The 26896-nt window shown below is 68.7% G+C and overlaps 1 protein-coding gene across 2 annotated transcripts; it reads right to left on the bottom strand.

Annotated features, from left to right (window-relative positions):
• Positions 1-550: 550 nt before the first annotated feature.
• ARID3A (AT-rich interaction domain 3A) lies at positions 551-26759 on the bottom strand. Of its 2 annotated transcripts, XM_068661723.1 has the most exons (9): positions 26603-26759; positions 24346-25251; positions 23356-23695; positions 6151-6223; positions 4868-5051; positions 4523-4770; positions 3720-4016; positions 3534-3623; positions 551-3421 (listed from the first exon to the last, which is right to left on the bottom strand). In XM_068661723.1, exons 2-9 carry the CDS (start codon positions 24768-24770, stop codon positions 3207-3209), a joined length of 1872 nt encoding a protein of 623 aa, XP_068517824.1. In that variant the 5' UTR covers positions 24771-25251; positions 26603-26759; the 3' UTR covers positions 551-3206. The 2 variants fall into 2 exon arrangements, with proteins under 2 accessions (XP_068517824.1, XP_068517823.1); XM_068661722.1 differs by having other exon boundaries at positions 3534-4016.
• Between the last annotated feature and the right edge of the window lie 137 nt (positions 26760-26896).

Here is a 26896-nt window from a genome sequence, read left to right on the forward strand (position 1 = left end):
CGCACGCGGGAGGAAGCTCAGCAGGGTCTGGCCCGGTCGGGCTGTGGATGGGAGACCTAAAGGAGGATCGGGTCCCCCTGGGCATCCAGCGGTGTGGTGCCCTGTGGACACCCTATGGGCACCCTATGGGCACCCTATGGGCACCCTATGGACACCCTATGGACACCCTATGGCTACCCTATGGCTCTACAGGCACCCCACAGGCACCCTATGGACACCCCCGGGACTGTCCAGCTCTATGGGTACCCCAGCGCCCTATGGACACCCCTTGGGCACCCTATAGCCCTGCAGGCACCCTACAGCTGCATGGGCACCCCATGGCCCTATGGACACCCCAAACCTCTATGGGCACCCCATAGCCCCGGGGCCACCCCCCAGCCCTGTGTGCCCCCCCCAGCCCCCCCAGGCCCCGGTGTGAAGTCAGAAACTTCAAACAACTTTTTTTTTTTTTTTTTTTTAATATTTCATCAACTTTACAGGGTTACAATTGTCTTAAATATTCTGAAGTTTAAATACAATCTGTATAATAATGTTATTATAAAATGTAAACTTTCAGTGTTTTTATTTTATTTTATCTTTTTTAATAATCAAAAGTTTCAATACCTGAATGTTTGAAAAACTGAAATATTTCACCGGGGGCTCGGGACAGTGTGCCCGAGGCCGCCGCTCTCAGAGGTAGAATGTGGTTTTTATTCTTTTTTCTTTTTTTTGTCTTTTGTGTGTTTTTTTTTTTTTTCATTTTTTACCTGAGTTAAGATATGCCCGCTGGATAAATGCGTCTGCAGCTGTGTCCATTCCTTTTTCTTTTCAAACCCCAGAGAAACTGATTTTTTTTTTTTTAAATCAATATGCAAGAAGAAAAATAAAAGGGAAGGTGATATGCGCTCTCTCCAAAAAAAAAGGGGGGGGGGGTGGGAATAAAAATAATTAAAAAAAAAAAACAAAACCAGAAAAAACAGTGACTGTACAAATGCAAAACTCACTAAAGCTCTAAACCGCCCGGCCACAAGGAGACCCCGCGGCCGCCCCTTCCCGGGGGTTTCCCTGTGCGGGGACTTGGGCTGGATCCTAAAAGCAGCACAAGACGAGTGCCCCCCCCCCGGCACCCCCGGGGTGCTGTGAAGCCACCCTAGGGCATTTCCAGCATTATTTTTTTTGGGGGGGGTGCTCACAAGGCGGCTCCCTCCCTGCCAGCAAAAAGGGGCTGGAAAACCCCAAATCCCCTGAGATCGCCGCGTCCCCATCCCAAGCCTGGGGGGGGGGGGGAGGCATCTGTGCTGCCGGGGGGGGGTCCGCGTGGGGCAGGGGGGCAAACCCTGTGCTCGCCGTGGAAACCTGAGGAATCGAGATACCGATTTGGGGGGGTCGGTATCAGGTCGCGATTGTGTCTCACGCAGATGTGCATGGCTGGGGCTGCCGGGGCAGGGCGGCCACAAAACGTCCGAGGGAGAGGAAAGCTGAAACCCGCACGGCTAAAGCAGAGCAAAGCTTAAAATAAACGCCCTGTGGTGGGGCCGGGGGGGGGGCTTTGGGGGTCCCAAAGGACAGCGGAGCGTCCCTGGGGACCCGCAGAGCACCCCTCGGCCCCACCAGCACCCCCAGGGCACGCAGCCCCTGGGCCGTGTTTTTGGGACATCTCCCCGGGTTCCTGCTGCTTTAAGCACCCCTGGATGGGGAGGGAGGCTGGGGACACCCGGCGGGGTGCTGGGGGCTCCCCGAGGTGCCGGGTGGCCACAGCTCGCCCCACACAGCCCCCCCCGAGGGCGTGGGGAGCAGCCAAAACAGAGGTCGGCCCCGGGGAGCCGCCGCGGCCCAGCCGCCGCCACCAGATTTTCCTGATTCCTCCGGCCGCTCTCACAAACAAAACGCCCGTCCCCACTGCAAACAAAACCAGTTTGCTGCTCCGAGCGTGAATAACAGATCGGGTGTCACCTCGGCCCCGGAACCTGGCCCTGGTGTAAAGGGGGGAAAATGTGCCCAAACTGGATCTGCACAGTAGGATCGCCTTTCGGGGAGGGGGAGGACAGAAAGCAGCGACCTGACATCGCGGCCCGGCTCGGGGCAGAGGGACGGGCACCGAACGGGGGGATCTGGGGGGATGCCGGGGACCCTGCACGTGCTGGCGGCCTGGTCCTGGTCACCCCGTGTCCGCCTGCCCCGGCCGCTGCGGGAGCCCCCGAGCGCCGCTCCCCTCCCGGCACCGAGCCTGCGGCCCCGAGCTCGGGGTCCGGGCTGGGTGCTGGGGCCGGGGGTCCCCATCCGAGGCCATTTTCTCCACCGAGAACTCAAAGCAACAAGCTGGAAGCATGCAGCACGCGGCCGGCCCCGGGGGGGCCCCAAAGTGTCACCGTCCCCAGGGAGGTCCCCAAAGTGCCACTGCATGGGGCCGGGCTCCCTGCCCTGCTCGCTGCCTGCCTCGGGGACTGGGTGGGGGGCAGCCGGGGGGTGCGGGCAGGAGGTGGGCGCCCGCTCCCTGCAGCCCCGCAGCTGCGGATGGAGCCCCCCGGCCCCACACGGAGCCCGCAGTGGTCCCCGGGCGAGGAGCGCGGCCAAGCACGGGCATCGCTCGCCCCGGGAGGAAAAGAAAAAGGAGGTTACGAGGTTCCCCAGCTCCTGCTTCCCTGATGAATGCTAATATATATCATTTGCATGTTAAAGTCTGATTCTTTTTTCTTCTTTTTAGAGAATAAAATAGAAGCTATTTACAACAAAACAATCAAACAACAACCTCTTAAAATCCCATATAGTGAGTGTAGTTCTCAAAATAAAGGGGGAAGAAAAAGGATCTAAATGAATAAAATATCTCCCGATTTCCAATTTTTTTTTTTATCTTTTTTTTTTTTTTTTCCTTTAAAGAGTGCCAGGAGGTTTCATTAAAGCTCGCGTTGGCAGGCGTCTGTACGTCTGTCTGGAGGTAACACGAGTTAAAAAATAATAATAATAATAATAAATGTACAGTGCAAAGTGTGATGTGTGTGAGGTAAACAGGTCCGGGCCGACCGCGCGCCGCTCGGAGCGCTCGGGGACCGCGGTGGCTCCGAGCCCAGGCAGCCTTTAATGAAACCCCCGGGGCTGAAGCTTCCTCCCCTCCCTCGCCAGCAGCGCCGCGAGCCCCCCCCCGGCCTGCCGCGGCGCTGGGGGGCACGCTCTGCCCCCGTCACCTCTGTTGGCTTTGGCGAGAGGCGACGCCGGGGGCGGCGGGGGCGTTAAGGCGAAGCGTTGTTGGAGGTAGAGCTGGGGGGGGGCACGGCCAGAGCGGCCGGGGCGGCGGGGGGGGCGCTGCCCCCGCCGCCCCCCGCCCCACCGCCGCCGTTCCCGCTGCTGCGGCCGCCGCCGTTGCTGCCGTTGCCTTTGCTGTAGGCGGAGGAGGAGGAGGAGGAGGAGGAGGAGGAAGGGCCGGGCGTCTGGGCAAACAGCACACCTGCAGGGGGGGGGAGAGCAGGGCTGAGCGGGGGGCACCCAGCGTCCCGGCACCGTCCGCTGATGAAAATGGGACAAACTCCCCCAAAAGGGGACCCTGCGCGCCGCCCTACCTGTGTAGACGATACCGTTGATCTCAACCGACATGCTGATGCTGTTGGTGCCGTTGCTGCTCAGGCTGCCGGAGGAGTCCTGGCGGTTCTCTGCCCAGGGACAGCGCAGGTCAGGGACCACCGGCACCCGCCCAGCCCCCTGCCCAGCCCCAAGCCCCCCCAGCCCAGCCCCGCGGCCCCACTGACCTGGCGAGCGCGTGCCCTGGCTGTTGATGCGGATGCTCATGGGCAGCTGGGCCGTCATGGCCAGGAGGTTTTGCTGCAGCGCCCGCTGCATCAGCCGCTGCTGCTCGTCCGTCACCAGCGCCATCTTCTTCTCCGGGGGCTCCCCGGACTCCAGCTTCTCCCGCAGCTGCTCCAGAGCCACGGCTTGGGCGGCCGCCGCCACCTGCACGGCCGCCGCCTGCGCTGCCACCACCGGGTGCCCGGCCAGGGACACCGGGAGCCGGCTGGGCATGGAGATGGGGATGGGTGCGTCCTCCTCTGCGGGGCAGAGCGCGGGGTCAGGGACGCAGCGAGGTGTCTGCGGCATCCCCAGATCCCGGGCACCACCACGGGGCCCCGCACAACCTCTCCATGTGAGCACCGGGAGCCCAGCACCTCGCTCCCAGTAAGGACGGGGCAGGGTGACCCCAACCCCAAACACGAGGGAGGTTGGGGGTGGGAGGACGGAGAGCAGCCCTGCGGAGAAGTGCTGGGGGTGCTGGGTGGGCTCTGGGCTGCCTGATGCAGTGAGGGCTGGTGGAGGGAGGGCTGGACTTGATCTCTAAAGGTCTCTCCCAGCCCAAACCGTTCTGTGATTCTGTGCCATGGGTGCCAGGGTTCCCCATCCTGCCCCAGAACAAGCCCTGGTGCCCCCGTGCCACCGAGGGAACCCCAGGTCATTTGGGGCTCGGGGAGGGGACCGGAACGGAGTCACCGGGTGCCCGAGGCGTGCCGGCCCCCAGCGCTCAGCTCAGCCCGTTTTGGGGTGCCAGGGAGGCCTTTACCTTTCTTGATCTTCTGGACGGGGGCGATGGAGCCGCCATTGGTGGCCGAGGCCAGTCCCAGGGCCGGCACCGGCAGCTTGGGCGAGGAGAGGAGGCCGTGGGTGCCGCCGGGCGAGTAGGTGAAGAGCGAGCTGCCAAAACCCTGCCGGCGGCCCTCCCGCCGGTTGCTGTCGATGGCCGCCTGCAGCTCGTTGGGGTTGCTCAGCCCCCGCTTCTCACATTCGTAGGGGTACAGGTACTTCATGTACCTGCCGGCAGAAAGGCGCCGTGAGGCGGTGGCGGGGGTCCCGGTGCGTCCCCATGTCCCCCACCCCCCCAACCCCGCGTCCCCTCCCCGGAGCTCACTGGGTGCGGAGCGTGAAGGCAGCGCTGGTGATGGAGGTGGGCAGGTTGAGCCCCTTGGTGATCTCCCGCCACAGCTTCTTGTTGATGACCTCCACCAGGCCGCCCTTCTCCGTCACCAGCATGTAGAGCATGTACAGGTCCAGCACCTGCTTGGCCATGATGGGGATCCGGTTGACGGGGGTCCCTGGGGAGGGGGAGAGGGCAGGCTTGGGTCGTGCCGGGGCCAAGCCATGCGGGTGGCCACCGGCACCCCGCAGAGAGAGGTGAGGGGGGAGCTGGGGGCCACAGGGGGCTGGGGGTGCTCAGGGAGCATTGGGGCTTCTGCTGCTGCCCTGCCCCTGCACCCCGCTTTCCTCTGCAACCCCCCCTTCACTGCAGCTCGCTCAGCACCGGCCCCACACAGGGAGGAAAATGAAACTTGGAGGTCTCAGCCCAGCTGCGCGGCGCCCGGTGGCAGAGGTTGTTTGTTGATAACCTGCACACGGGGGGGCTGCCCCCGCCCGCACAGGAGGGGGTGCACTGCCCCCAGTCACAGCCACAGCCTGAGCATTGGGGGGGACCCCAAAAATCACCCGGATGCAGGCTGGAAGGGGCTGGGGGGGGCCGTGCCGTGCCGCACACACCACCCCGCGCTTCCTCCCGGCTCTCCCCGGCGCGGTGCCGGGAGGTGGCAGCAGCTGACGTGGCCTCACGGCACCGCCGGCACCGCGCCGGGCTCCTCGCCCCGAGCAGCGCCGGGGCCCCTCCACCGCCCCCTTCCCCAAACACCCCCAGGGAGGGGCTCAGCCGCCAGCACCCCCCGAAGCCGCCCCCCGTCAGGACGCAGCGTGGCGTCCTGGGGACCTGGCACAAGCCAGACCCGACACGGACATTCTCCCTTTGATACCGCAGGCCAAAATTTTCCACGCACGGCCGGTGACTTGGATGCCACCCTCGGCCCTAAAAGCGGAGCCAGGTTTGGATGGAGGCTGCTCTGGACCTGCCAGAACCCCGGGACGGGGCAGCAGGGTTGGGGGGGGGCAGGCAGGGGGCAAACCCCAGGGGCCGAGCTGCCCAGAGGGGGACGGAGCCCGGTGGCAGCGCGGCGCTGACAAAGCCAGCCTGGGGGGGCCAGCGCCAGGGAATCGCTGCGCCGAGCTCGTGGAGCAGATTCCAGCGGAGCAGGTTTGACCCCGGTTTGCAAAGAGGTTAAAAATTAACTACCCGTCTGGCCAGAGCATTAACCTTGGGTTCCAATGACATGCGAGGAAATAAAACCCAGGGACGGGTGCGGGGGGGCTCACCTCGCTTCTGCATGAAGCTGAAGAGGTCGTCCAGGAACTCCTTCCTCCTGGGGTCGCCATCCAGCTCGTACAGCTACACAACGAGAGGAGAAAACGGCTCACGGCTCTGCCGGCAGCCCCCACACCTCTCCCTGCACCCAGGGAACCCCCCCAGCAGCCCGTCAAAGCCCATGCGGGGCCGGGGGCAGCTCCCTCAGGTCCCCGGGGAGTGCCAGGAAGCTCTGTGGAGCTCCACGGCATCGCAGGGCTCCGAGCGTGGAGCTGTGGGGTCCCAATGTCCCCGCGGCTCGGGGCGGGCGTGCCCCCAGCCTCCGGCATCCCACAGAGCCACCGGGGTGGCAGGGGCCAGGCCACGGGGAGCAGGGGGAGCCCCGCTGCAGCTCAGCCTTCACCTGCCCCGACCCGGCCTTGTCACCGCGCCAAGGGGCCTCCCGCGGGCCCACGGCCACGTGGAGCCTTTGGCAGGAGGCTCCCAGGTGGCAGGAGGGAGGGTGGCCCCTCGTCGGGTGCCCGAATTCCCAGGAAACCTGACTCGGTGGGAGCTGAGCGCGGGGTGACGGCTGGAGTCTTTCGAGGAGCCCTGCACACGTGGCTCTGCTGCAGGAGCGGCGGCGCCGCGGACACCACAGGCAGCAGGAGCCCAAATGGGGCACAAAGGAGCCGGGCTGGGGGCGCACGGTGCCTTGGTGCTCGTGCTGACACCTGCAAGCAGCTTCCCCCGCGGCAGTGAGCCGTGCTCGGGGTGCTCACGGTGCGGCAGAGCCACCACCACAGCCCTGCCGCGCTCCACAGCCAGGGCGCGGGCGAGCGGAGGCGTTCGCCTTGCTTAGCTCCTGGCCCCGAAACCGCGGCGCTGCCCCGAACCTCGCCCAGAGGCTGAGCAGCTCCGACACCGAGAATGCTGCAATCGGCCCTCGGCTCCTCCCGGGAAGGCAGAGCCTGGGTATTTTTAGCACCGGCTGCGCTCTGGGTGCAGTGGGGGCAACACCGCGGCACGGTCCCTGCCCTGCACCTGCACGGCCCCAGGGAGCCAGCGCCGGGTCGGCAGCGAGCTCGTGTGCCAGGGCGCACGCCTGTGCCACGCCGTGAGACTGTGTGGGACCGTGCCTGCCTCCCTGTGCTGGGGGAGTCCGGGGCCCACGCACCAAAACCAAGGCTGTGAGGAGCGAGGAGGAGCCGGGACGGGGACTTGGAGCCGCTCCGTGCCCCTCCAGCTGCCCTCCCGGCACGTGCCGCCTTCCAGAGCTCGCTCCCGCTTTGCAAAGCAACAAATCTGCCTCGGGAGCACGGTGCTGAAAGCGGCTCCGTGCCTGCCGGGGGGAGGCCGTGGGGCTGGCAACCTCTCCTCCTGCGAAAGCATTTCCCGTCCTGGCCCCCGCGCTGCCCGAGGAGCAAACCCGACAAGATTGATGTCGCCTCGCACCCTGCGCACAACTGGGAAATGTTTTCATAAGCCAGGACAGGAAGATCTATGCACGGACGCTCCTCCAGCGCCCGTTTATGCTGGGGCCAGCTTTTGTCTCGGGACCCCACCCTTTGTTTGACAGCCCGACACATTCCTGCCCTGATTTATGGCAGTGAGAGCTGCCGGCCCGCCGAGCGCATCGCGCCCTCCGCACGCATGCAGCGCGGGGGCTCTGCCGCTCCCCATGGCCAGGAGCCGACCCCCAGCCATGCAGAATCCCCCCCCCCCAAGCACGGGAAGCATCTGGTGGCAGAGAGGGGGCTCCACGGGGGGGACACCGGGTGGTGCCCACTGCGGGGGGCTCCCGGCTCCTCCGTGTGCCCCGGGGCCGTGCGGACGTGGCCGAGGATGCAGCGGGGAGGTCGCAGCAGCCCCCAGCCCCCCCCACCCCGTGCCGAGCTTTGCTCGCTTTTCTCAGTGACGATTTTGAACAACTGCCAGCGGGGCCGCGGGCGGCGGGGAGGGGGCTATAAATACGAACACGTCACCCCGCAGGCACGCACCACGGGGCCGTGCACCGCACGCCGGCTGCGTTTACGGGGGGACTGATCCGACCCCCCCAGCGGGCATGCCCGGCACACAGACCCGGCAGCACTGAGCGGCAGGGTGGGGTGCAACCCCTCCCCTAAACCCCCCCGGAAGGTGCGACCCCCCCAAACCCTCCCAGAGGGTGCCCGGGGGGCTGAATTCCTCGCCCGCCGGCGTCGATCAAAGGGATCAATGAGGCCGAGCCGATAACAGGGAAGGGCGCTACAGGAAAGCCATAAACCCGCAGTTCCCCTGGAAACCTTGCAAAAGCTCGCCCGGCCCCTGAGCAAACAGCCGGGGAGAGGTCAGGAGCTGTCGTTACCGCTGACCCCTTCTGAGCCCCCCCTCGACCCCCCCAGCGCCCACTGCCCCCGCGGCAGGAGAGGGGCGGCGATGCCACGCGGGCCCCGGGTGCCCCATGGGTGCCGTGGTCCCCATGGCACTGCTGGGAGCCGAGGTCCCAAGGCAGGGGGAGCCCGGGGGGAGCAGAGCAGAGCCCCCCGGCAGGGCAGGAGCAGCTCCCGGCAGTGTGCAGGATGCGGCCAGCGCAGCTTTTTGGCAGAGGGCTGCTCCCGACCAGCTGAGGGCTGCTGGGCCCCCGCCAATCCCCGCTTCCTGCAGCGCCTTGGGAAGCCGCACGCCGAGGGAGGGTTTCCCCCGCGCCGCTGCCGAGAGCCTCGAGCCCACGGCAGCACCGAGCTGGGAGAGCCCCGAGCTGGCTCCGTGCCCCCTGTGTCCCCCTAACGGGGACAGGCAATGGGAGGACGGGAGCTGGAGCAGAGGGTGCCACGTGCCAGGAGCCGGCACCGCCGCACCACGGCCGGGACGCCGCAGCCACCCACCCCGGCACGGATGGCTGCGGTGAGCTCAGGGCACGGCATCGCCCCTCGTTTTGCCCTCCCCAAATACCCTGCGGAAACGAGAGGAGGCTGAAGCCGTGGGGAGGCCGGGAGCGGCACCGGGGGTGCTGCCAGCTCGTGCCTCCTCCTGCCCCCACGGAGTCCTGCTGCCAGCAAAGAGCTCGGTGCTGGGCTCTGGCTCTCCCTGGCGCTGCCACCCGGACACCCCAACCCTGCCCTGCTGCGCCCCAGGACCCCGAGCCCATGGGGACCCCCCGAGCCTGCGGGGTGGTGGCAGCCCGGAGCCCCCCACGCTCCCGCTCCCGCATTTCAGACAAAGGAGCGGGGAGGAGGTGGGACGGGGAGGCAGCAGAGGCTTTCTCAGCCGAGCCAGCTGATTAAATACAAACCCAAGGAGGGAGAAAAGCGTCGCTGAGCGGAGGGGAGGGGGAGGCTGGGAAAACATCGCCCTGCAGCTCGGCTCTGCCAGAGCGGGGGAGGAAAAAGGGAAACGCAAAGGAACAAAAGTGCCAGGAAGGAGCTGTGGCAGGCGGGAGAGCTGCGAGCAGCCACACGGGCAGGGCCCGGGGCCGGCTCTGACACCACGGGGCTGCCACCAGCACCCGGTGCCCCCAGCACAGCACCAGACCCGGCGCCTGCAGCACGGCCAGCTGAGAGCAGCACCCGGCGTGGCGCGAGGGTCACGAGCAGCCTATTAACCTGCAGAGCTCTAAAAATTGATTAGCCATTTATTAAAACATCGCCTCATTCAATTTTTATAAGGGCAGCTCTTAAATAAAGTTTCTCGGGGCCCCTCACCGGGCTGCTCGGGCTGAGAGGGACGCGTGGGTGGAAATCTGCATCCGGGCTTGAGAAGAGACAAGCACTGCCCCTCTGCCCTCCCACTCCGGACGGGGGCCTGGCGCTGCCTGGTGCGGCTCCCCAGACCCTTCCCGGCCCCACAGAGCAGAAATGGGGCCAGGAAACCACCCCACAACCCCTGCGGGGCTTTGGCAGCAGCTGGAGTCCTGCAGGGACCCTCCCTGCACCCTGGGCATCGCCCCCCAGCCAGGTGCAGCGGGGCAGGGGTTCAATCCCGAAGGAAATGTTGGACATATGCATTTAAGAGGATGAAAGAAAATTAACCGTCAGCTGAGGAAAACGTGCATCTGCTCAGCCGGGGGGGATTAGTGGCAGCGGGGCGGGCTGCCTGGCCCCGGCCGCCGATCGTTGCACGCACCTCTGATCCTCGGGCTCCTGCCGGGGAAAGTGCTGCTGGGGGCGAGCTCTGGGTGTTCCCATGCCCGACATTCCCATGCTGAGATCCGATGGCCGAGCAGGTGCTCAGCCCGGATTTTCACCCCAAATCCTGGGGCAAAGCTGCAGGGGACGTCTGGGCACCATCTGGACCATGCTGCTCCGAGCCCTGGTGCCCCCCTGGTGCAGCGTTTTGGGGCCTGGGGCAGCCTCACTGGGGACGTTCCCTCTGTTCCCCCAGCCCGAGCAGCCCCGCATGCCCCCTGCCAGCGGGGGGTCCCCCAGCACCCCCAGATACACCACAGAACAAAGGGTTCTTGGCAAGCAGCTGCTTGTGGTTACCGGCAAGGTGCCGACGGCACCGCGGAAGCCGCGGCTCCGAGACGTGCCCACGTATGTGCTGCAGCGGGGTGGCACGGGGGGACAGGGCCACCAGGTCCCCAGCACACCCTCAGCTTCTTGGGGTCTCCTCTGGCACACGGGTGGCCAGGATCATCCCCAAGGACAGGAGAGTGCCCTGAAGGTGCCCTGTGCCGGCTGCCCCATGCCCCCAAGCAGCACCCGGGAGCTGCTCGGCTCCCCTGTGCCACCCGGGCACCAGCTGGGACGTGGAAAGGGACAGAAATCCCCTCGCAGGATTTCTGGCATCCCGGTTTTGCCGGCTCTGGCCACGCGCACCCGTCCCCAACTCGTGCTGCGGGGACACGGCCCAGCCTCGCATATGCAGTGATCGGAGCTCAAAATAAAACCTGAGGAACCGAAACTCGTTCTCGTTTCAGCAGCGTGCGAAACCACGCAGCAGGCGGCCGGGCACGGCGCGGGCTGCACCGAGAGAGGCAGGTGCCGAGCCGCGGTGCGTGCCGGCCCCCGGCCCCCGGCCCCCAGCACGGCGCGGGGCTGAGCCGGGGCCACGCGGCAGCCGACGGCGGGGCCGGGAGCGGGGGCGGCAGGGGCTGCAGGAAACGCAGCCCAGGGCGCAGCAGCGTGTGCGGGTCGGGGTACGCGGCGCAACGAGGGAGGCTGCACGGAGGTGGAAATAACTTAATCTGTAAAGCAGCTGCCCCGACCATATCCTCTTAGTGCGGGGCCGCCCCCGGGACACCCGGCTCCGTGTGGCCGAGGAGGGGGACAGAGGAGGAGGGAGCCCACACTGGGGCTTGTCCAGCCCAGGAGCAATGCCCGGTGGCACCACCATCACCGTTGGCACCGGGGGGTTGTTCGCCCAGGCTCCCCGGCAGCACCGTGCTCCCGGCCGAGGTGCCAGGCACCCACATCCAGAGGGTCCCTAAGGAGCAGAGGAGGGAGGAGAGGCAGGAGGGGGGTGCAGCCGAGCCCCCGGCAGGATCCCAGCCCGGCGTTTGGTGTGGATGACCGGCTTAGCCGTTCAAACCAGATTACGCGAAAATCCCAGCCCGTTGACTTTAAAAGGGCTTTCGGGACAGCGGCCCCTCGGCAATGCCAGGAATGCCGCACGGGAGCGCCGCGGGATGCGCCGGGGTCTGCTGAGATAACCAACGTGCCGAGCAGCCGCCCTGCGAGCTGCCAGCACCGAGGGCAATTAAAGGCAGGAGGGAAAGCGGCCCCGGGAGGCTGCGCTCTAACGAGGCTCCCACGTAACGAGGCTCCTGCAGCGCGGGGCTCACACCGGGGCCGGGCGGGTGCTGCCATCTGAGCTGCGAGCACCGTGTCCCGCTCCCGTGCCGCAGTTGTGGGTTCCCAGGCCCTGGGGAACAGTTGCCAAGGGTTTTTTCTCCCCGCCAGGAGGGCTCGGCACTCACCGCTTTCCTCCTTTCTCCTGCACTCCTGCTTGGGACGTGCGAGCCGTGCGCCGGGTGGGTGGAAGCCCCCCCTGAGCTCCCCCCAGCCCCAGGGATGGGTAAAACCTGTCAGCAACGGGCCGACCCCCTGCAGGCGCTAAAATGCTCGGGATTGCTGCGTTTAGGGAAAAAAAAAACAACAATAAAGCAAGGTGCCGGAGCTCCCTGAGAGCAGGGGAAGACGCGGGCCGGCCGGCAGCACGTCGAGGTGTTTGGGCAGCGAGGGGCAGCGAGGGGGCTGCGAGGGGGCTGCGAGGGGGCTGCTCTCGGCCCTTCTCCCCCCAGGGCCGCGGCTCCTTTGTCCTGCTGACAGCGCAGGGGCGCAGCAGGGGCGGGCAGCCCGCGCCGCCAGAAGTTATTCAACGAAGAATAAACAAGAGGCCGGGGCTTTCCCTGCTCCTCCCGGCCCGGGGCGCGTGCGCAGCCCCCTGCCCGCACCCACGCCATCGCCCCGATGCCCACCCCCGGCCCCCCCCCCACGCTCAAGCTGCCGCCGTCCCGCTGCAAAGCGCCGGCCCCGCGCCGCTCACGCTGGAGCCCGGATTCGGGGTGCAGAGGGTGGGGGGGGGGGGAGGGGGGGCTGATTTCTTTAGAAAAAGAAAGTAATTTGTAAAAACTAGACTGGAGGGTTGGTTACGAGCCCTGAGATAACGCGTTTCGGATGCTGCTGCTCGAACGCGGTTTCCCGTAAAGCCGTGACCCGCTCGGGGCTTTGGGGCACGCGGAGCCAGCACGGCCACCGCGGGGTTCGGGGTCCGCAGGAGTGCCCCCATGGAGGTGAGCGCAGCCCTGTGGGGACGGCGGCACCACCGGTGTGACCCCCCCAGCTCAGCGGGCGTGGGGCTGCCAGGGGGGGCCGCGGAAGGGGCCGCCCGCCCAGCAGCTGTGCCGGGTGTCAGGTTCGTATCGGTCAGAGCGCGTGATGCGCGGGGCCGATTCCCTTTCCACCCCCAGCCCCCCCCCCCAGGCAGCCGAAGGGCGAACGTCCCCGTCCCCGATCCCGATCCCGATCCCGCGGGCAGATAAAGAGCTCGGCTTAGGGACGGGGTCACCTCCCGCCGGAGGGGCTGCCCCCGGCCCTGCCCTGCGCGCGTGCCCCTAATCCCCCGGCAGCCCCTCGGGTGCACGTGGCACCTCTGCCAGCGCCGAGCCCCCTCCACAAAAGCGGGGTTCAGCGGGGCTGGGAATCAGCAGAGGGGCAGCGGGGGGGCTCCCCACGAGGGGTGGCCTCTCCGGCAGCAGCGAGGGCGCGCGGGCGGCCGTGCCGTGCCGCAGGGAGCCCGCTGACCGGCCCGGCCGGATTCCTGCCGCCTGAGCTCAGCGTGGCGGGGCGCAGGGGGGCGGCGCGGGCGCTCCCCGTCCCCGGGGGCAGCCGGGCGAGGGCCCCTTTCCGGAGGGGGAGCCTGGGTACGTTCGCTGGGAGAGGTTTACAGGGTCGTCGGTGGTGCCACGCTTCCCGTCGGCTCTATTGTTCCCTCCAGTTCCCAGCATTGTCCCCTCCGCAGGTCGGCCACCTCCCGGGCCGGGGGGACGCGGCCCCACCGCAGGTGCCTGTCCCCCACCGGTCCCCTTCTCGGGCCTGGGAGGAGCTGGGGGCTGCAGGACCCGGAGGGTGGCGGGCCCTGGGGACGCCCCCAGGGGTGTCACTGCTCCTGCACCACGGGGACAATTTCCCAATTTCCCGATTTCCCCAATGGTCTGGGCTGTCCCCCCCCGAGGCCACCAACACCTGTGAAAACCCCAAGCGCCACCACAGCCACATCCCCCCCCCCCCGATACCTCGCCTCGCAGCATCCGCCTCAATCCCAGCCACAGCCACGTGCTGAAGCCCTCCCGCTGCGGCACACCAAAGCCGTGCCCAGGGCACCTCACGCGGCGCCGTCCCCCCCTTGGTCCTGCGGGAGCCCACCACAACGTCCCCAGCTGAGCCATCCGGCACCCCTCGCCCTCCCAGGCCAGCACCCTGGTGGGATGGGGGTCCTGCCCCCCCTGTGCTGCTCCCCCGGAGCCTAACAGGGCCAGCAGCGCTGTCTCTGCTGCTTGGCACCGCACGGGGACGCGCCCTGGACCCCCTGCCTCGTGCCACCGGCCAAGGGACGCGGGCCAGTGTCAGCGCCGACAATGCGGGTGTCACCGGGAAGCAGAGGGAGACGCTGAAAGGGCGAATTAGTCGCCGTTTAACCTCCCTGACCCCCCATTGTCCGCCCCGTGTCGGCCGCCTGCCCCGCCACGCAGCGGGGCCGATCCTGCCCGGTCCCAGCGCCGCGCTCTGAAGGCTCCCGGGGGGCGCGCGGCCGAAAGGCGCGGAGCAGGCGAGCGCCCGCCCTGCGACGGATCGGCTCAGCCGGTTCTGTCGGCTTAAGTGGCAGGGAGGGGAGAGGGAGCAGAAGGAAAAACCTGCTGCAGGACTGACTGCTCGGAACAAACCCCCCCGGTCCCCCCCGAGGGGCCCGAGCCGCTCCCAGGGACACGCGGAGGACGCCCTGCACGGGCTCGGGGCGCTCAGCATCCCCCGCGCGCAGCGGAGCAGCCCGAAGCCCAGACCCAGCTCTGGTTTCGAGGACGGTTGGGTGGCTTGCTGCTTTTTTTTCCCCTTTTTGCAAAGGAGGAAGTGAATTCTGCTGCAATCGCGTTTTGAACAACTATTTCGGATAACGCGGCTGCAGGCAGCTCGCGGGGCTCTGGCTCAAATAAAAAGCAGAGAGGGGTTTTTGGCTGAACGCAAACACCCAAGCATTGCGCGGTGCCAAATGGTCACCGCAGAGCTGGGACCGAGCTTCCCTGGCGTCCCCAGTGCCCCCCCCCACATTGGCATGGGGGGGTCCGAGCCCCCCTCCTTCCTGTGCAGGAGCCCTGGCAGCGCCCCACGTGCCCATTCCCCATTTTGGGGCCGGTTCCTCTCTTTTAAGCCAAAAGCTGCCGGCCAGGAAAGGTCATTTGGAAGTCAGCTCCCCCCAGCAGCGCCACGGCTGCCTGCAGCCCTTCGCCACGTATGTGTTTGTGCATGCCCTTGACACATGCTCTCTATCACACCTGACCCTGTGCAAATATTAATTCAGTGGAGTCAGTAAGTATTGAGAAAGCTCGGCCGAGGCAGCAACACCCATGCACCCAGCGCTCACGGTGCAGGCACGGCACCGGCCAGGGATCCAGCACCGGAGCAGCAGAGCCGGGGCGGTCCAAGGGGCACCACCGGCTGTACCCAAACCTCGTGGGATCGGGGCAGCCTTCCCTGGGTTTTTCTAGTGGGATTAAAGCCTAATGGGAACGGCAGGCGGGGACCTGCGGGCAGGGACCCATCTCCCGGGGAGGGCGTGGGCAGGGTGCGGGCAGGGTGCATGAGCAGGGCACGCGGGCAGGGCGTACGGGCAGGGTGCGTGGGCAGGGAACACAAGCAGGGCGTACGGGCAGGGAATGCAGGCAGGGCGTGCAGGCAGGCTGCGTGGGCTGGGAACACAAGAAGCGCATGCAGGCAGCGCATAAAGGCAGGGAACGCGGGCAGGGCGGGCAGGCAGGGCAGCGGGCAGGGTGAGTGGGCAGGGCGCTGCAGCTTCAGCACCTGCGCGGGCAGAGGCGAGAAGGGGCAGGAGCGCGGCTGAATTAGCCGTTGTAGGCAAGCCGGGGTTTAAATTCCACCATATGTAAATGATCGTCTTAGAAAGGAGCTCATTGTAAGCCAAAGCAGATGAGTCACCCAGGGTTTCCACTCTCAGCCCGGCAGGGCCGGGGATTTGTGTAATTGCAAATCTGTTCCTGAAATGCGAGGCCCCGCGCCTCCGTCCCGGGTGGGCGCCGCGCCACCGAGCCGCCCCCTCCGCCGCCACGGGGCCGGGGGGCTCCTGCCCGGCCCTGCGCCACCCCCGGCCCTGCCAGCGCCGCGGTCCCTGGCGCAGCTCCAGCCGCCGCAGCTGGTTTTGACAAGCAGCCAGCTGCGGGCCGGCAGCCCTGGGAACCTCACCGAGAAGCTGCCGAGGCGCACGGGGAAACCTCGCCGCTCGGGCACCCCCCCTGCCCCTGCCCCTGCCCCCGTGTGAGATGTGGCACGGTGCCGGCACGCGCCCGCTCCGGGAAACACTGCCCGTGGTGGTGGTGGGGAAACTGAGGCAGGAGGCAAAGCCCCTCGCCAAAGGGATTTCCAGCAGGTGCCTGCGCCGGGCTCACAGCCCGTGGGGTCAGGGTGCCCTTCCCCAGCTCCCGTCCCCTCCCCGGAGCGCCCGTGGGGCAAAGGGGGGGGATCAGCCGGGCTCCCCCTCCCCGGGGAGCCGGGTCCCTGGCTGGGAGCAGCCCCGCCAGAGGCAGGATTATCGCCAGCTCCACTTCACAGACCGGAGACCCGGGCGCGGGGAGATTAACTGCCTTATTGCGAGGGTCACGGAGGGGGTCAGGAGCTGCGCCCACGGCTCCCGGCGCGGCGGCCGCGCGGGCAGGTGCCTTATCAGGGCTGCGCACGCGGGGAGCGGCCCCTGCCCCCCCCCCCCCCCCCCACCTCCCCCCCCAGGGCCCCGCGCCCCCCACCCTGCGATTGCGGCACGTCCGGCCGGCCCCAAGGCAGCCTCGCGTTTCTCCTGCGGTTTCGGCCAGAAATAGGGCGATGGAGCAACGCCGAGCCCTTGCCCAACCGCCCCGCTCCAGGCGCGACTGTTTGCTTTGCTGACAAAGGCCTCGCTCTATTCTCTGCAACATTTTTTTTTTTTTTTTTTCTTTTAAATAAACCCGGATTCCTGTTGGTTCAGCTGTGCCGGAGCCGTGGGGCGGCTGCCTCCTCTGCAGCCCTGTGAATCAGCCCCGGGGCTCCCAGGGAGGGGGGGGCGCTGCCAGGTGATGCTGGTGTGCCTCGGGTGATTGGGGAGCCCCCCCCCCCAGGAGCCCCCCGAGCCAGGGCAGAGCCTGGGGGTGCCGCGGGGATGGGTCCCCCAGGATGATCCACGTGGAGCTGTGGTCCTGGGCCTGTCCCTGCTCCATCCCCAGCTCCTGGCACCGAGGAGAAGCGTCCCCTCGCCCCCCAGCCTGGCTCCCATTTTGGGGGAAAAAAACAGGACCGGAACCCCACCAGCTCAGCCCAACCGAAGGCAGCACCCACGGGGCCGGGGGGCAGGGACCCCGCGCCGGGGCTGCCAGGAGGCACTCGGAGCCTGAGCTGCTCTGGCCCAGGAGAAGGCCCTGACCTCCGGCCGGGATCGGGGGATTACGGCTGCGGCAAGGCTCCCTGAGCCGATTACGGGGCTGGAGCCCTCGCCAGGAACACCCTTCAGCAGGGAGCGGGGAGAGCCGAGGGCTGGGGGCTGCCCGGCTCCCCCCGGGGGTGGCAGCTCCGTGCCTCGTGGCCAACAAAACCCCCCAGGAACACAACCCCCTGCCTCCTGCAACCCATCCACGTGCAATCCACCTCCCAGCCCAGCACCCGCTGCCTCTCCTGGTCCCCCCCCATGTGTGCCCCCCCCCCCCATTTCCTCCTCGCCCCCGTTATCAGCCCGCGGCCGGCCAGGCCCTGCAATCGCCCTCCTCCGGGCGCAGAACCGCCCGGGGCCGGGGCCCCCGTGTTATCTGCCCGAGCCCCCCACCGAGGGCAGGCGGGTGGGGAGTGGGCGGTGGCGGCCCCAGGACCAGAGGGGGGGTCTGGGGGCACCCGGCCCCGGGGACGAGGCGCCCCTTTCCCAGGAAGAGGCCCCCTTCTCCCCTTCTCCCTCCCCGGGGGCGGCTCATCCGCTCGGCTCGCTAATGCGATAAAGCCCCGATCAATATTTTAAAGAAAGTAAATGGACCCTCCTGCCGCCATTAGGGGCAGTGTGCCCCCCCCCCCGGCCCCGCTCCGAGCCCCCCGGGGGGGGACAAATCAGCCCCGGCCCCCCCCCCGGTGCCGGTATCACTTCTGCTGCCCTGCCTCCCTCACATTGTGCTCGCTGCTGCTTCCCAGTTGATGAAAATCAAGATTTGGGGTTTGGGGGGTGTTTTTTTTTTTTGCTAGCCCCCCACTTGGCCCCCGTCTGCAGCGCCCGGGGAGGGACAGAGGTGGCCAAGGTGGGGCCGTTGGGGCTGGAGGCCTTTGCCACGGGTACGCAATACACAGGGGGGATCGTGCTCTGCTTTTTAAGCCAAAATTGGGATTTTTGCACTCTCAGGACCCCAGCCCTGAGCACCGGACACATCCCGGGGATGGAACAGCCCCAACCCCCCCCAAATACCACCGGCAGCGCCCCCCCTGAACACAAGCAGTGTCCGAGGGGCGCGGGGAGGACGTGGCTGCACTCAAAGGGCGCCTTTGAGCGAGAAATCACCATTTCCTCTGCCTCCCCGGCCCCTCTCGCCTTCCCCCCCCCCCTTTCAGTTTTAATTGCTGGCTGAGTCATGTGAGCAGCATGAAACCACGCAGCCACCTGCCCCCAGGGCCGCGGCCCCAGCGCCGGCCGGGCGGATGGACGGACGGACAGGGGGGAGGACGGACGGACAGGCGGACAGCTGCCCCCCCCCCCGAGGCTCGCTGTCCCTGTGCCACACACATCTGGGGGGGGGATCCCCGGGCAGGGGGCTGCCGGCAGCTTTTGGGACAGTTCCCGGCGCGATTCCCCAGCCTCGCTGCACCGCCCGTGTCGCAACTCCCCGGCTTCCTCGGGCCGCCTGCAATTACCCCGCCATTTACTGCATTGCCCCATCATTGAGAGGAAAATCAAAAAGCCACGGCTCCCAAAAAAAAAAGCCCGGCTTGTTTTTCCTGCGAGCAGGGCGCCGTCTGGGCTTGCCCATAAAGCGCAGGGAGCGGGACGGGGCCGGACGCTGGCGCACGAGCCCCTGCGCAGGGGTTACCGAGTTGCTTTCGTTTTGCCTTTTCTTCTTTTTTTTTTTTTTTCTCTCTCTAACCGTTGCACTTTGAAACCCCGTATCTCGGGCGAGCTCTGCTCAGCAGCAGATAAGGGCTGAGGTTTTCGGCCCCCACGTGCCACCAGCGCGTTTGAGCCGTCCCAATTTGGAACATCTTCAGAAACCTCCCGCCCCCCCAAAAGTACCAGCACCTCACCGCAAGCCGAGCCTCCCCCCCCACCCCACCCCCTCCCCGGGTCTTTTTAAAGCTTCTTTCAAACAGGAACAGAGCCGCGGGAGCTCGAGCACCCGGCTGCAAGGCGAGGGAGCGCGTGGCGGCGGCACCGAGCCCCACGGCACCGGGCACCCGCCGATGGCCCCACTGCGGAGCTGGGCGAGCAGCGGGCAGCTCGGTGACCCCACGAGGGGCACAACCCGCTCCTCATCCTCAGCACCAGCCTCTCCCCCGGCCCAGGTCACCAGATCCAACACAGGCGCGCGAGCACCCCAAGGAGAGGGGCACCCCCGAGGTGACGGGGTGCACGGCCCCGGCTGGCTGCTGAATCAGCCCCGCGCTCCCCGCCCACGGGATTAGGGAGGGCGAGGAGCCGGGCAGCGGCGGCAGCAGCAGCAGCAGCAGCAGCAGCGGCAGCAGCAGCAGCTGGCTTTCACATTCAGCACAGGAAACTCCAAAAGGGGCAGGGACAGGAAACTCCAATGCCGTGGGCTGCGAGCGCGCCCCGGGTTGAGGCTCCTGGTATTAGTGGGGCACGCACTCATCTCGCCATCCGAAACAGAAAGGTCAGGGGAGGGATTACCCGCGGGGCACGGTGCTGCCCGGCAGGGCCCTTCCTCCTGCAGCGTGCCGGGGCTCAGCTCCGTGCCGGGGCTCAGCTCCGTGCCCGATGTGTGGGGTTTTTCCCCCATGCAGCCCCGCGCCGGGCCGGCGTTACGCAGCACTTTGCTGCGGCAGCGCCCGAGTTTTGGCAGGCGTCGAGCCTCTCGCGCTCAGCACCACCACGGGCAGCACCCGCAGCGTCACCCGGGCATGGGGACAGCCCCCGGGGGGCCGGGCAGGGGCTCACCCATCCCTGCTGCCTCCGTTTGGCTCAAACCCCCCGGCTCGAGGCGGGGAGCCCAGACACGTCGGCATCGCCACCAGCCCCGGGGTCCTGGCGTGCCTCTGGGGGCGAGATGAAAGGGACGGCGGCCGTCACAAACCTCTTCCTTCCCCGGAGACGGACCGTGGCGGGGGCTCAGCCCCGCCGCAGGCTTTTCTAGGAAGGAAGAGGGAGGGAGGAGAAATAACGAGCGAGCGCCACGTCCCGCGCGCGGGGCCGGGAAGGGACGCACATGGCGGGGGGGGGGCAGCTCCGTGCTTTCCTTGGGGCTGGGTGAAGGGCCCAGAAAACCCACAAAGCCCATGCATGGGGAAGCCCAGAGGACTGAGGACGCCTGGCCCCGGCTGAGCCCTGCTCCAAGCACCAGGTCTCGGTGTCCCTGTCCTGCAAAGGGGATTTCCCTCCGCAGGAACAGACGCAGCTCAACGCAGCCCGGCACAAACACAGCAGGACACGAGGACTGCAGCGCTACCCCAGCACGGGGGTGTGGAGGCTGAGCCCCCCTCGTAGCCCCCCACTGATGCCCCTTTTTGCCCCCGCTGCGGACCCAGCGTGCCCTTTGGCAGCCCCCCCTGCCCCGCCGCGCCGGGGGCTCCTTTGTTCTGCTGCCAGCGCCCGGGTCAGCGGCGAGCTGACCTCTGCCTGCGCAGTGGCCGTCCCCAGGGACGGGGAGGTGCCACACAACAGCTTCCCAGCCCTGCGCCTCCGCTTCTCCCCTTTACACCACATTCCCTCCTCCGGGGCCTCCTGCAGCTTCCACACCGACCGACCACAGCACCCATTTGCAGGAATCTGCCCCAAAGTGGGCAATAAAGAACTGCCACAGTGGCAGAGCCCCCCGGGCAGTGCAGGGACCGGTGCCACGTCCGAGCAGAGCTGCCCTGGTGGTGCAGAGCACCACGGCACACGGCCCCAGTGAAAGCAGCACCGGGGTGCCGAGGGGACCCCCCCTTCCCCTCCTCCAGCAAACACACGCAGCCCCGCCACGTTCCTCGCCCCGCGGGGGGCACGGTTCGGCCTCCACGAGCACGAGGCTGCAGGCAAGCTGAGCTCGTCTGCAAGAAGAGAAGAACCCAGAAATAGCACCGTCCTCGAGCTGCGCTTCCCCGCCGCGGCAGGAAGGCCAGAGCCACGCTCACAGCCCTGAGCACGGAGCGGAGAAAACGCCCGGGGAAGGAGCAGAGCCCCGGGGACTGCCCTGAGCACCACTGCTCCCCACAGCCCCCACCCCATTAAACCCTACAGAGCTGCAGCGTGGCAGCCCCCACCAGCACTGAGAGGTTCCCTGAAGCACCCTGGGGCTCGGTTAGAGCCCAGCAGCGGCGTGTCGGGGGTCTGGGGGGGGTTGTTGAGGAAGCCCCTGCCCCACGGAGCGCCCCTGCGGCGACGGCAGCAGCGCGGCGGCGGGCGCATCCTGCCCGCGCTGTGTTTACATTCCTGCTGCTCCTTCCCAGCCCGTCAGCTGGGCTGGAGCGCGTTCAGAGGCACGCGCTGGAGGGCGGCCAGGAGGAGCTCCCGGCCAGGCGCCGCGCGAGCAACCCCTGGCCCCGATCCAGCGGCCGGGATCCAAGCGCCCGCGCGCTGACGCGCTGGGGAAGCCTCTCCCCGAGCGGGCGCTTTGCCTCCTCGCCTCCACCCGCGGAGGCAGAAGGCAGCTTTAACCTCCCCCCCCGGGTGCTTCCACCATCACTTGTCGCCGTGCCAGGCGCTGGAGCAAGCGGCTTTTTCCCCGGGGTGCCCGGGGCACAGGCAGGGACGCTCGGCCCCTTTTGCCCACGCGGTGTGGACGGGGCCGAGCCGCCTGCAGCCACCTGGAGCGGCCGCGCTCGCCGGGCTCCGAGCCCCCAATTCCCCCGCGTGGCATCGAGGGCTGGGAGCAGGACGTGGACACGCGGGAGCCCGAGCTCCCAGGGAGATCGCAAGGGTCCGGGACACGCTCACACGGTGACAAACAGGAAGATCACAGCTGTGGTATCTAAAAGCCTTTTCGCAGATAAAAAGATTACGTCCCCCACTCTCTAATTACAGGAAGTACAAAAGAGAGAAACCACAAGAAGACGATGCAGCGCCGGGAGGTGAGGATATGTGCGCACTCGAGACAGCACAGGAAAAGTTTGGTGTGTTTCTAAAACCCACACGAACGTTGTTAGAGCTACGGACGAGCCAGCAGAGCCGCCGAGAGCACCGGGGCTGCCCAGCCACCGAGCCTGGAGGAAGAGCTCAGACGGGGCCGAATCCTGCCCCCAGCACGCTTGTGCCTTGCCCAAAGGTGCCAGGGGGGCTCTGCCATGCCGGGGGGGGCCGGGCACAGGCGCTCGCTCCCTCCTGGCACCGAGGGAGCCCCACGGCTCCCACCCCATTGCGCCCCGTCCACCCGGAGCCACCTCGGGGTGCCCAAGGCTCCGCAGCATCAGGAGGAGCCCAGGGCACGCTCGGGGGGTTCCCCTGCCCCAGCACAGGGCAAAACGCTCGGAAGGCCGGGCCGTATCCTGCCGAGGAGGCCGGGAGTTGTGCAACAAACAGCCTCCAGCCCCGGCGGCCGTTTTCCTCCCCGCAGCGGGGAGGCGGGGGGACAGAAGCTCCCCCCCTGCCCAGGGTGGCCACGCTCGCTGCACTCCCGGTGGCCCCAGCCCAGCCCGGCGGGGCCACGCCACCCGTGCCCAGGCCAGCCCCTGGCAGCCCCCAGCCCTTTCCCTCGCCCTGAGCCTGGGAAGGGGCTGCGGCCACCTCACCCCTCCCAAAACGCCGGCCTCTCCATCTGGGTCCCATCTGCTGCTGTTTGCTCTCGCCCCCTCCCCCAGCCCTAAACTCAGATGTACTTAAACACACACATCAAAGGGCCGGGGCAGCCCCCGGGGAGCCCCGCTTTAAGCACATTTCCTTCTATTAGCCCGGGTACTGCGGCCCCGCAGCCCCAGCCCCGCATCCCCGGCAGAGCAGGGGGGCAGCGGGGCGCTTCCACTCCTCCACCTCATTTTGGAGGCGGCTCTGCTCCAACTGCACCCACACAGCCGGCCAGGAGCAGGGGGGGACTCACGGGTCCCCACTCTGCGTTTTGGAAGGGGCTGGTGCTGAGCCTGCTGCTCTGTGCCCCTCGCTGGGCTGGGTCCACGGGGCTGCAGCCCCCGGCCCCGGCACGTCAGAGCCCTGAGAGCACGAAGAAACCCAAGAATCCCTTCGGACCTGCAGCCTCGGGGTGTTTTTTTCCTGCTGTTTTCAGCGAGAATCCTCCCGGGTCCCCACGGTGAGCCCAAGGACTCAATCCCCGGGGGGATCCTGGTGGTTTCTCAGCAGCGCCAGGAGCGAGCTGCGGCGCAGACTCCCCCAGACCCCCGCAGGGCCACGCACGCGGCCACCCGTCCCCGCGTCCCGGCGGCTCCCACCTGCTTGAACTGCTCCTCGTAGGTCCAGTCGCCGTGGTCGGGCGCCGGCTGCGGGAGCTGCGCGTGGCCCTGGGGGCCCAGTCCGGCAGGGAGCCGCTCCTGCCCGCCCGGCGGCCGCTGCGCCTCGCCCCGGCAGTGCTGCGGGGCCGGCGGCTTGCGGAGCAGCAGGGACCCGGGGCCCGTCCGCACCGCCTCCGCCGAGCTCAGCCCCTCCTCGCCCATGTCTTCCTCCTCCTCGTAGTCCTCCTCTTCCTCTTCTTCCTCCTCCTCCTCCTCTTCTTCCTCCTCTTCCTCCTCGCCCAGGTCCTCCTCGAAGTCCTCTTCATCCCATTTGCCCTTCCTGGAGCAGGGGAGAGGTTTGCTCAGTGCGCCCCGGGCCGCCCGCCGAGCCCATTCCCACCTCCCCACAGCGTCAGTTCCCCCGCGGTGCCAGGAGGCCGCGGGACATTTCCACAAACCTCCCCATTTCCAGGCCCCTCTCCCTGTCCCCGCTCAGCATCTGGATGAGACCCGGAGCCGCCCAGCCCTGAGCGCCAGCAGCGCCCTGCCTGTCCCCACGGGGTGCTCCCGGTGCTGGGAGGCTCGGGCAGAGCTCGGCCAGATGGCGCCCGGCCCGCTGCCTGCCCGGGGAGCGGGGAGGAGGCAGCCCGGCAGCCCTGCATTATTTACACCGGGCCGGGATCCTCTGTCACGGCCCCACGTGGCTCCCCGGGCAGAGATGAAATTTCGCCCCACGCCAGCCCGCTGCGAGGAATCAGTGCGGCGGGGCGGGCAGCTCTGCCCCTCTGCTGCTGCCACCCCGAGCAGGGAGAGAACGGCCAAATCCAGTGTTTGTCCCCCAAAAGTACCGGCTCACATCCCAGCCAGGGTTGGCGCCCTGGTGCTGCTGCCTGCCCCGCACCCCGACACCCCCCCAGCCCCCAGCTTTGGGCTCGCCGCTCTCCAAACCCCGCCGTGGGGCCGTGCCGGTGCACACACAGCCGTACTCACAGATCCTCCTCGTCCTCGGAGCCCATCTCCTGCTGGTAGCCGCCGTCCTCCTCTTCCTCCTCCTCCTCCTCACCGCGCTCCTCCTCCTCGGAGGCCTGGCTCTCCTCCGACAGCCCCGGGCTGGACGAGTGGCTGAGGCCGGCGGCAGCGGCCCGCATGGCGGCCAGGGCGGCCATCTGCGCCCGCTGGATGTGCGCGTTCTCGGGCTCCGCTCCTTCCTCCGAGGACGCCGGGGCCGGGTCCGGACCTCGGCCCCGCGCTGGGGTCTGCCCCGGGGCCGGCGGGGGCTGCGCCGGGGCGGGAGGCGGCGTGGAGCCCTGCTGCTGCTGCTGCTGCTGCTGCTCCTGCTGCCGCGCTTCCAGCGCCTGCTGCAGCCGGGCGCGCTGCTGCCGCTGCAGGTTCTCCATCACCGCCTGCAGCTTCATGGCTCTGCCGGCGGGCGGCAGGTCCCCGGCCGGGCGGGGGGCGACGCCCTGGGGGCGCGGGGGGCAGCGCCCGGCAGGGTGCCGCGCTCCAGCGGGGCGGGAGGCCAAGGCGGGGGGCTCGGGGGCGGCAGCCCTGCGAGGGGGCTGCCGGGCCCCCGGGAGGGCGCAGGGGAGCTCGGTGAGGCCGTCGGGACGCAAGGCGCCCGCTGCGGCTGGCTCGGGGCAGGAGGACGCCCCCCCCCCGGGCCCCCCCCGGCTTCGCTTTGTCGCACAGCTCCTGCCGGTGCCGGGGCCGCGGGCTCGGGGCCGCTCGGCCGTTTTCGGGGGCACGGCGCCGAAGTGTCCGCGGGGCTCAGCAGGCGGCCACGGCCCCGTGCATGGCTGCGTCCTCGCCGTCCAGGCGCGTGCCGGGGGGCTGCGTGCGGCCGGAGACCCCCCCTCGGCCGCTCGTCCTAGCGCTGGGACGGCTCCGGGCAGGGACCTGCACGGGGAGGAGGAAGGAGTTAAGGACAGCCCCGGAGCCTCATTAATCTCCGGCTAATGAGATAGGGAGGCCGGGCCCTGCTGCTGCAGGGGGAAGGGGCCTGCCCGCCCCGATAGCCACCGGCCCCCCGGGCAGCTCGGGGCCAGCAGCCGCAGATAACGGGGCCCTGGGGCCGCGGGGAGGGCGGGGGCACCGTGGGCACCGGCACCGTCCCCGGGGACCCCCCCCCCCAATCTCCCCGGTCCCCTGGGGGTGCAGGTGCCACGTGTGAGGGGCACCCAGGGCGCACACCGGGACCCTCACCCCCAGCCCGGGGGGGCTCGATCCTGGGACCCCCGCTGTGCCCTGCCAGGGCCCGGTGCCACGGGGGGGGGATGCGCCCCGGTGAGCCCCGTGGGGTCCCCGGGGCCGCCCCTCCCGGTGGGGCCGCCCGCAAGGTCACCGGCTCAGCCCTGGCCCCGCCGTTAATCCCGGCCACAAAACCGGGGCCGCCCGCCCGGTACCGGCCGGCACAGCGGGAGCCGGGGCTCAGCCCCTGCCCCTGCCCCGGGGCTTTGGGAACGGGACCCCCCCGCCCCCCTCCGGTAAGCACCGGGTCGCAGCCGCTTCCCCCCCCGCCGCGCTGGCGATCCCCGCCCCGCAGCCCCGGTGTCCCCCCCCCGGTGTCGGTGGGGGCGGCCCGGGGCCCACCTCCCGCAGCCGTGCGGGGCTCCGGGACCCCGCGCCCGGGCACAGCCGGGGCCGCCCCGGTGCCCCCCGGTGCGAGCAGGGCTCTGAGCTCCACCGGGACCCCAAACCCACGGGGGAGCCCCCGCTGCGCGCCCCCCGCCGGTCCCCGCGTGGGAGGTGGCACCGGAGGGGGGGGCACCGGGGGTCCCCCGAGCCCCCCTGCAGCCCCGCTCCCCGCCGGTCCCCACGGGAGGGGCCCGGTGCCGGTGCCGGTCCCGGGGGCGCGGGCACGTGGCGGTGCCGGGAGCTGGGCGCGGCGCTGGGGGCACCGGGACCGGCCCCGGGACGGGCGGAAAACGGCCGCGGCCGCTGCCCGGGCTCGGTGCGCTCCCGGTGCCCTCCCCCCCCCCCCAACCTCCTCCGCCCCACCGCACCGGGCGGCGGCCGGGAACCCACCGGAGGGGGGGGGGGGGGGGGGGCGGCACCGGCGGGACCCGAGCGGCCGCCCCGGGAGGGGAATCCCCGGCCCCAGCGAGCGCCGCGCGGCCACCGGGCAGCGGGGGAGGGGGCGCGGGGCCGCCGGTAACGGGCGGCGGAGGGGAAAGGGGGAAAAAGGGGGGAAAAGGGGGGGGGGAGCCGAGCCCCGGTCACCGCCCGCGGGGCTCCCGGTGCCGCTTACCGGGCGGGTTCCGGGTGGGAGGAGGCCGGGAGCCGCCAACCCGCATCGCAGCCGCGGCCCCCGGGGCTCGGGCAGCGGCGGGGCCGGGGCTGCGCTCGGTGCCCGCACGGCGGCGGCTGCTGGCCCCGCGGGCGGGACGGGAGGGGGGGGGGGCGCGGGAGTGAGGCCCCGCCCCGCCTCGCCATTGGTCCGCCGCCGCCGCCGCGCCCCCTCGCCGCCCCGCCCCGCATCGCTATTGGTTCGTCGCCGCCGCCTCGCCCCGCCCCGCGCCGCCATTGGCCGAACGCCGCCGCC

Source organism: Anas acuta, chromosome 26 (genome assembly GCF_963932015.1).
Source record: "Anas acuta chromosome 26, bAnaAcu1.1, whole genome shotgun sequence".
NCBI lineage: Eukaryota > Metazoa > Chordata > Aves > Anseriformes > Anatidae > Anas > Anas acuta.

Coding starts and splice junctions, on each gene's coding strand:
- ARID3A (XM_068661722.1), bottom strand. CDS start 24,770: ATGAAGCTGCAGGCGGTGATGGAGAACCTGCAGCGGCAGCAGCGCGCC. Junction 23,696..24,345: donor TCCGAGGACGAGGAGGATCT/GTGAGTACGGCT, acceptor CCCCTGCTCCAG/GAAGGGCAAATGGGATGAAG. Junction 4,771..4,867: donor GCCTTCACGCTCCGCACCCA/GTGAGCTCCGGG, acceptor TTCTGCCGGCAG/GTACATGAAGTACCTGTACC.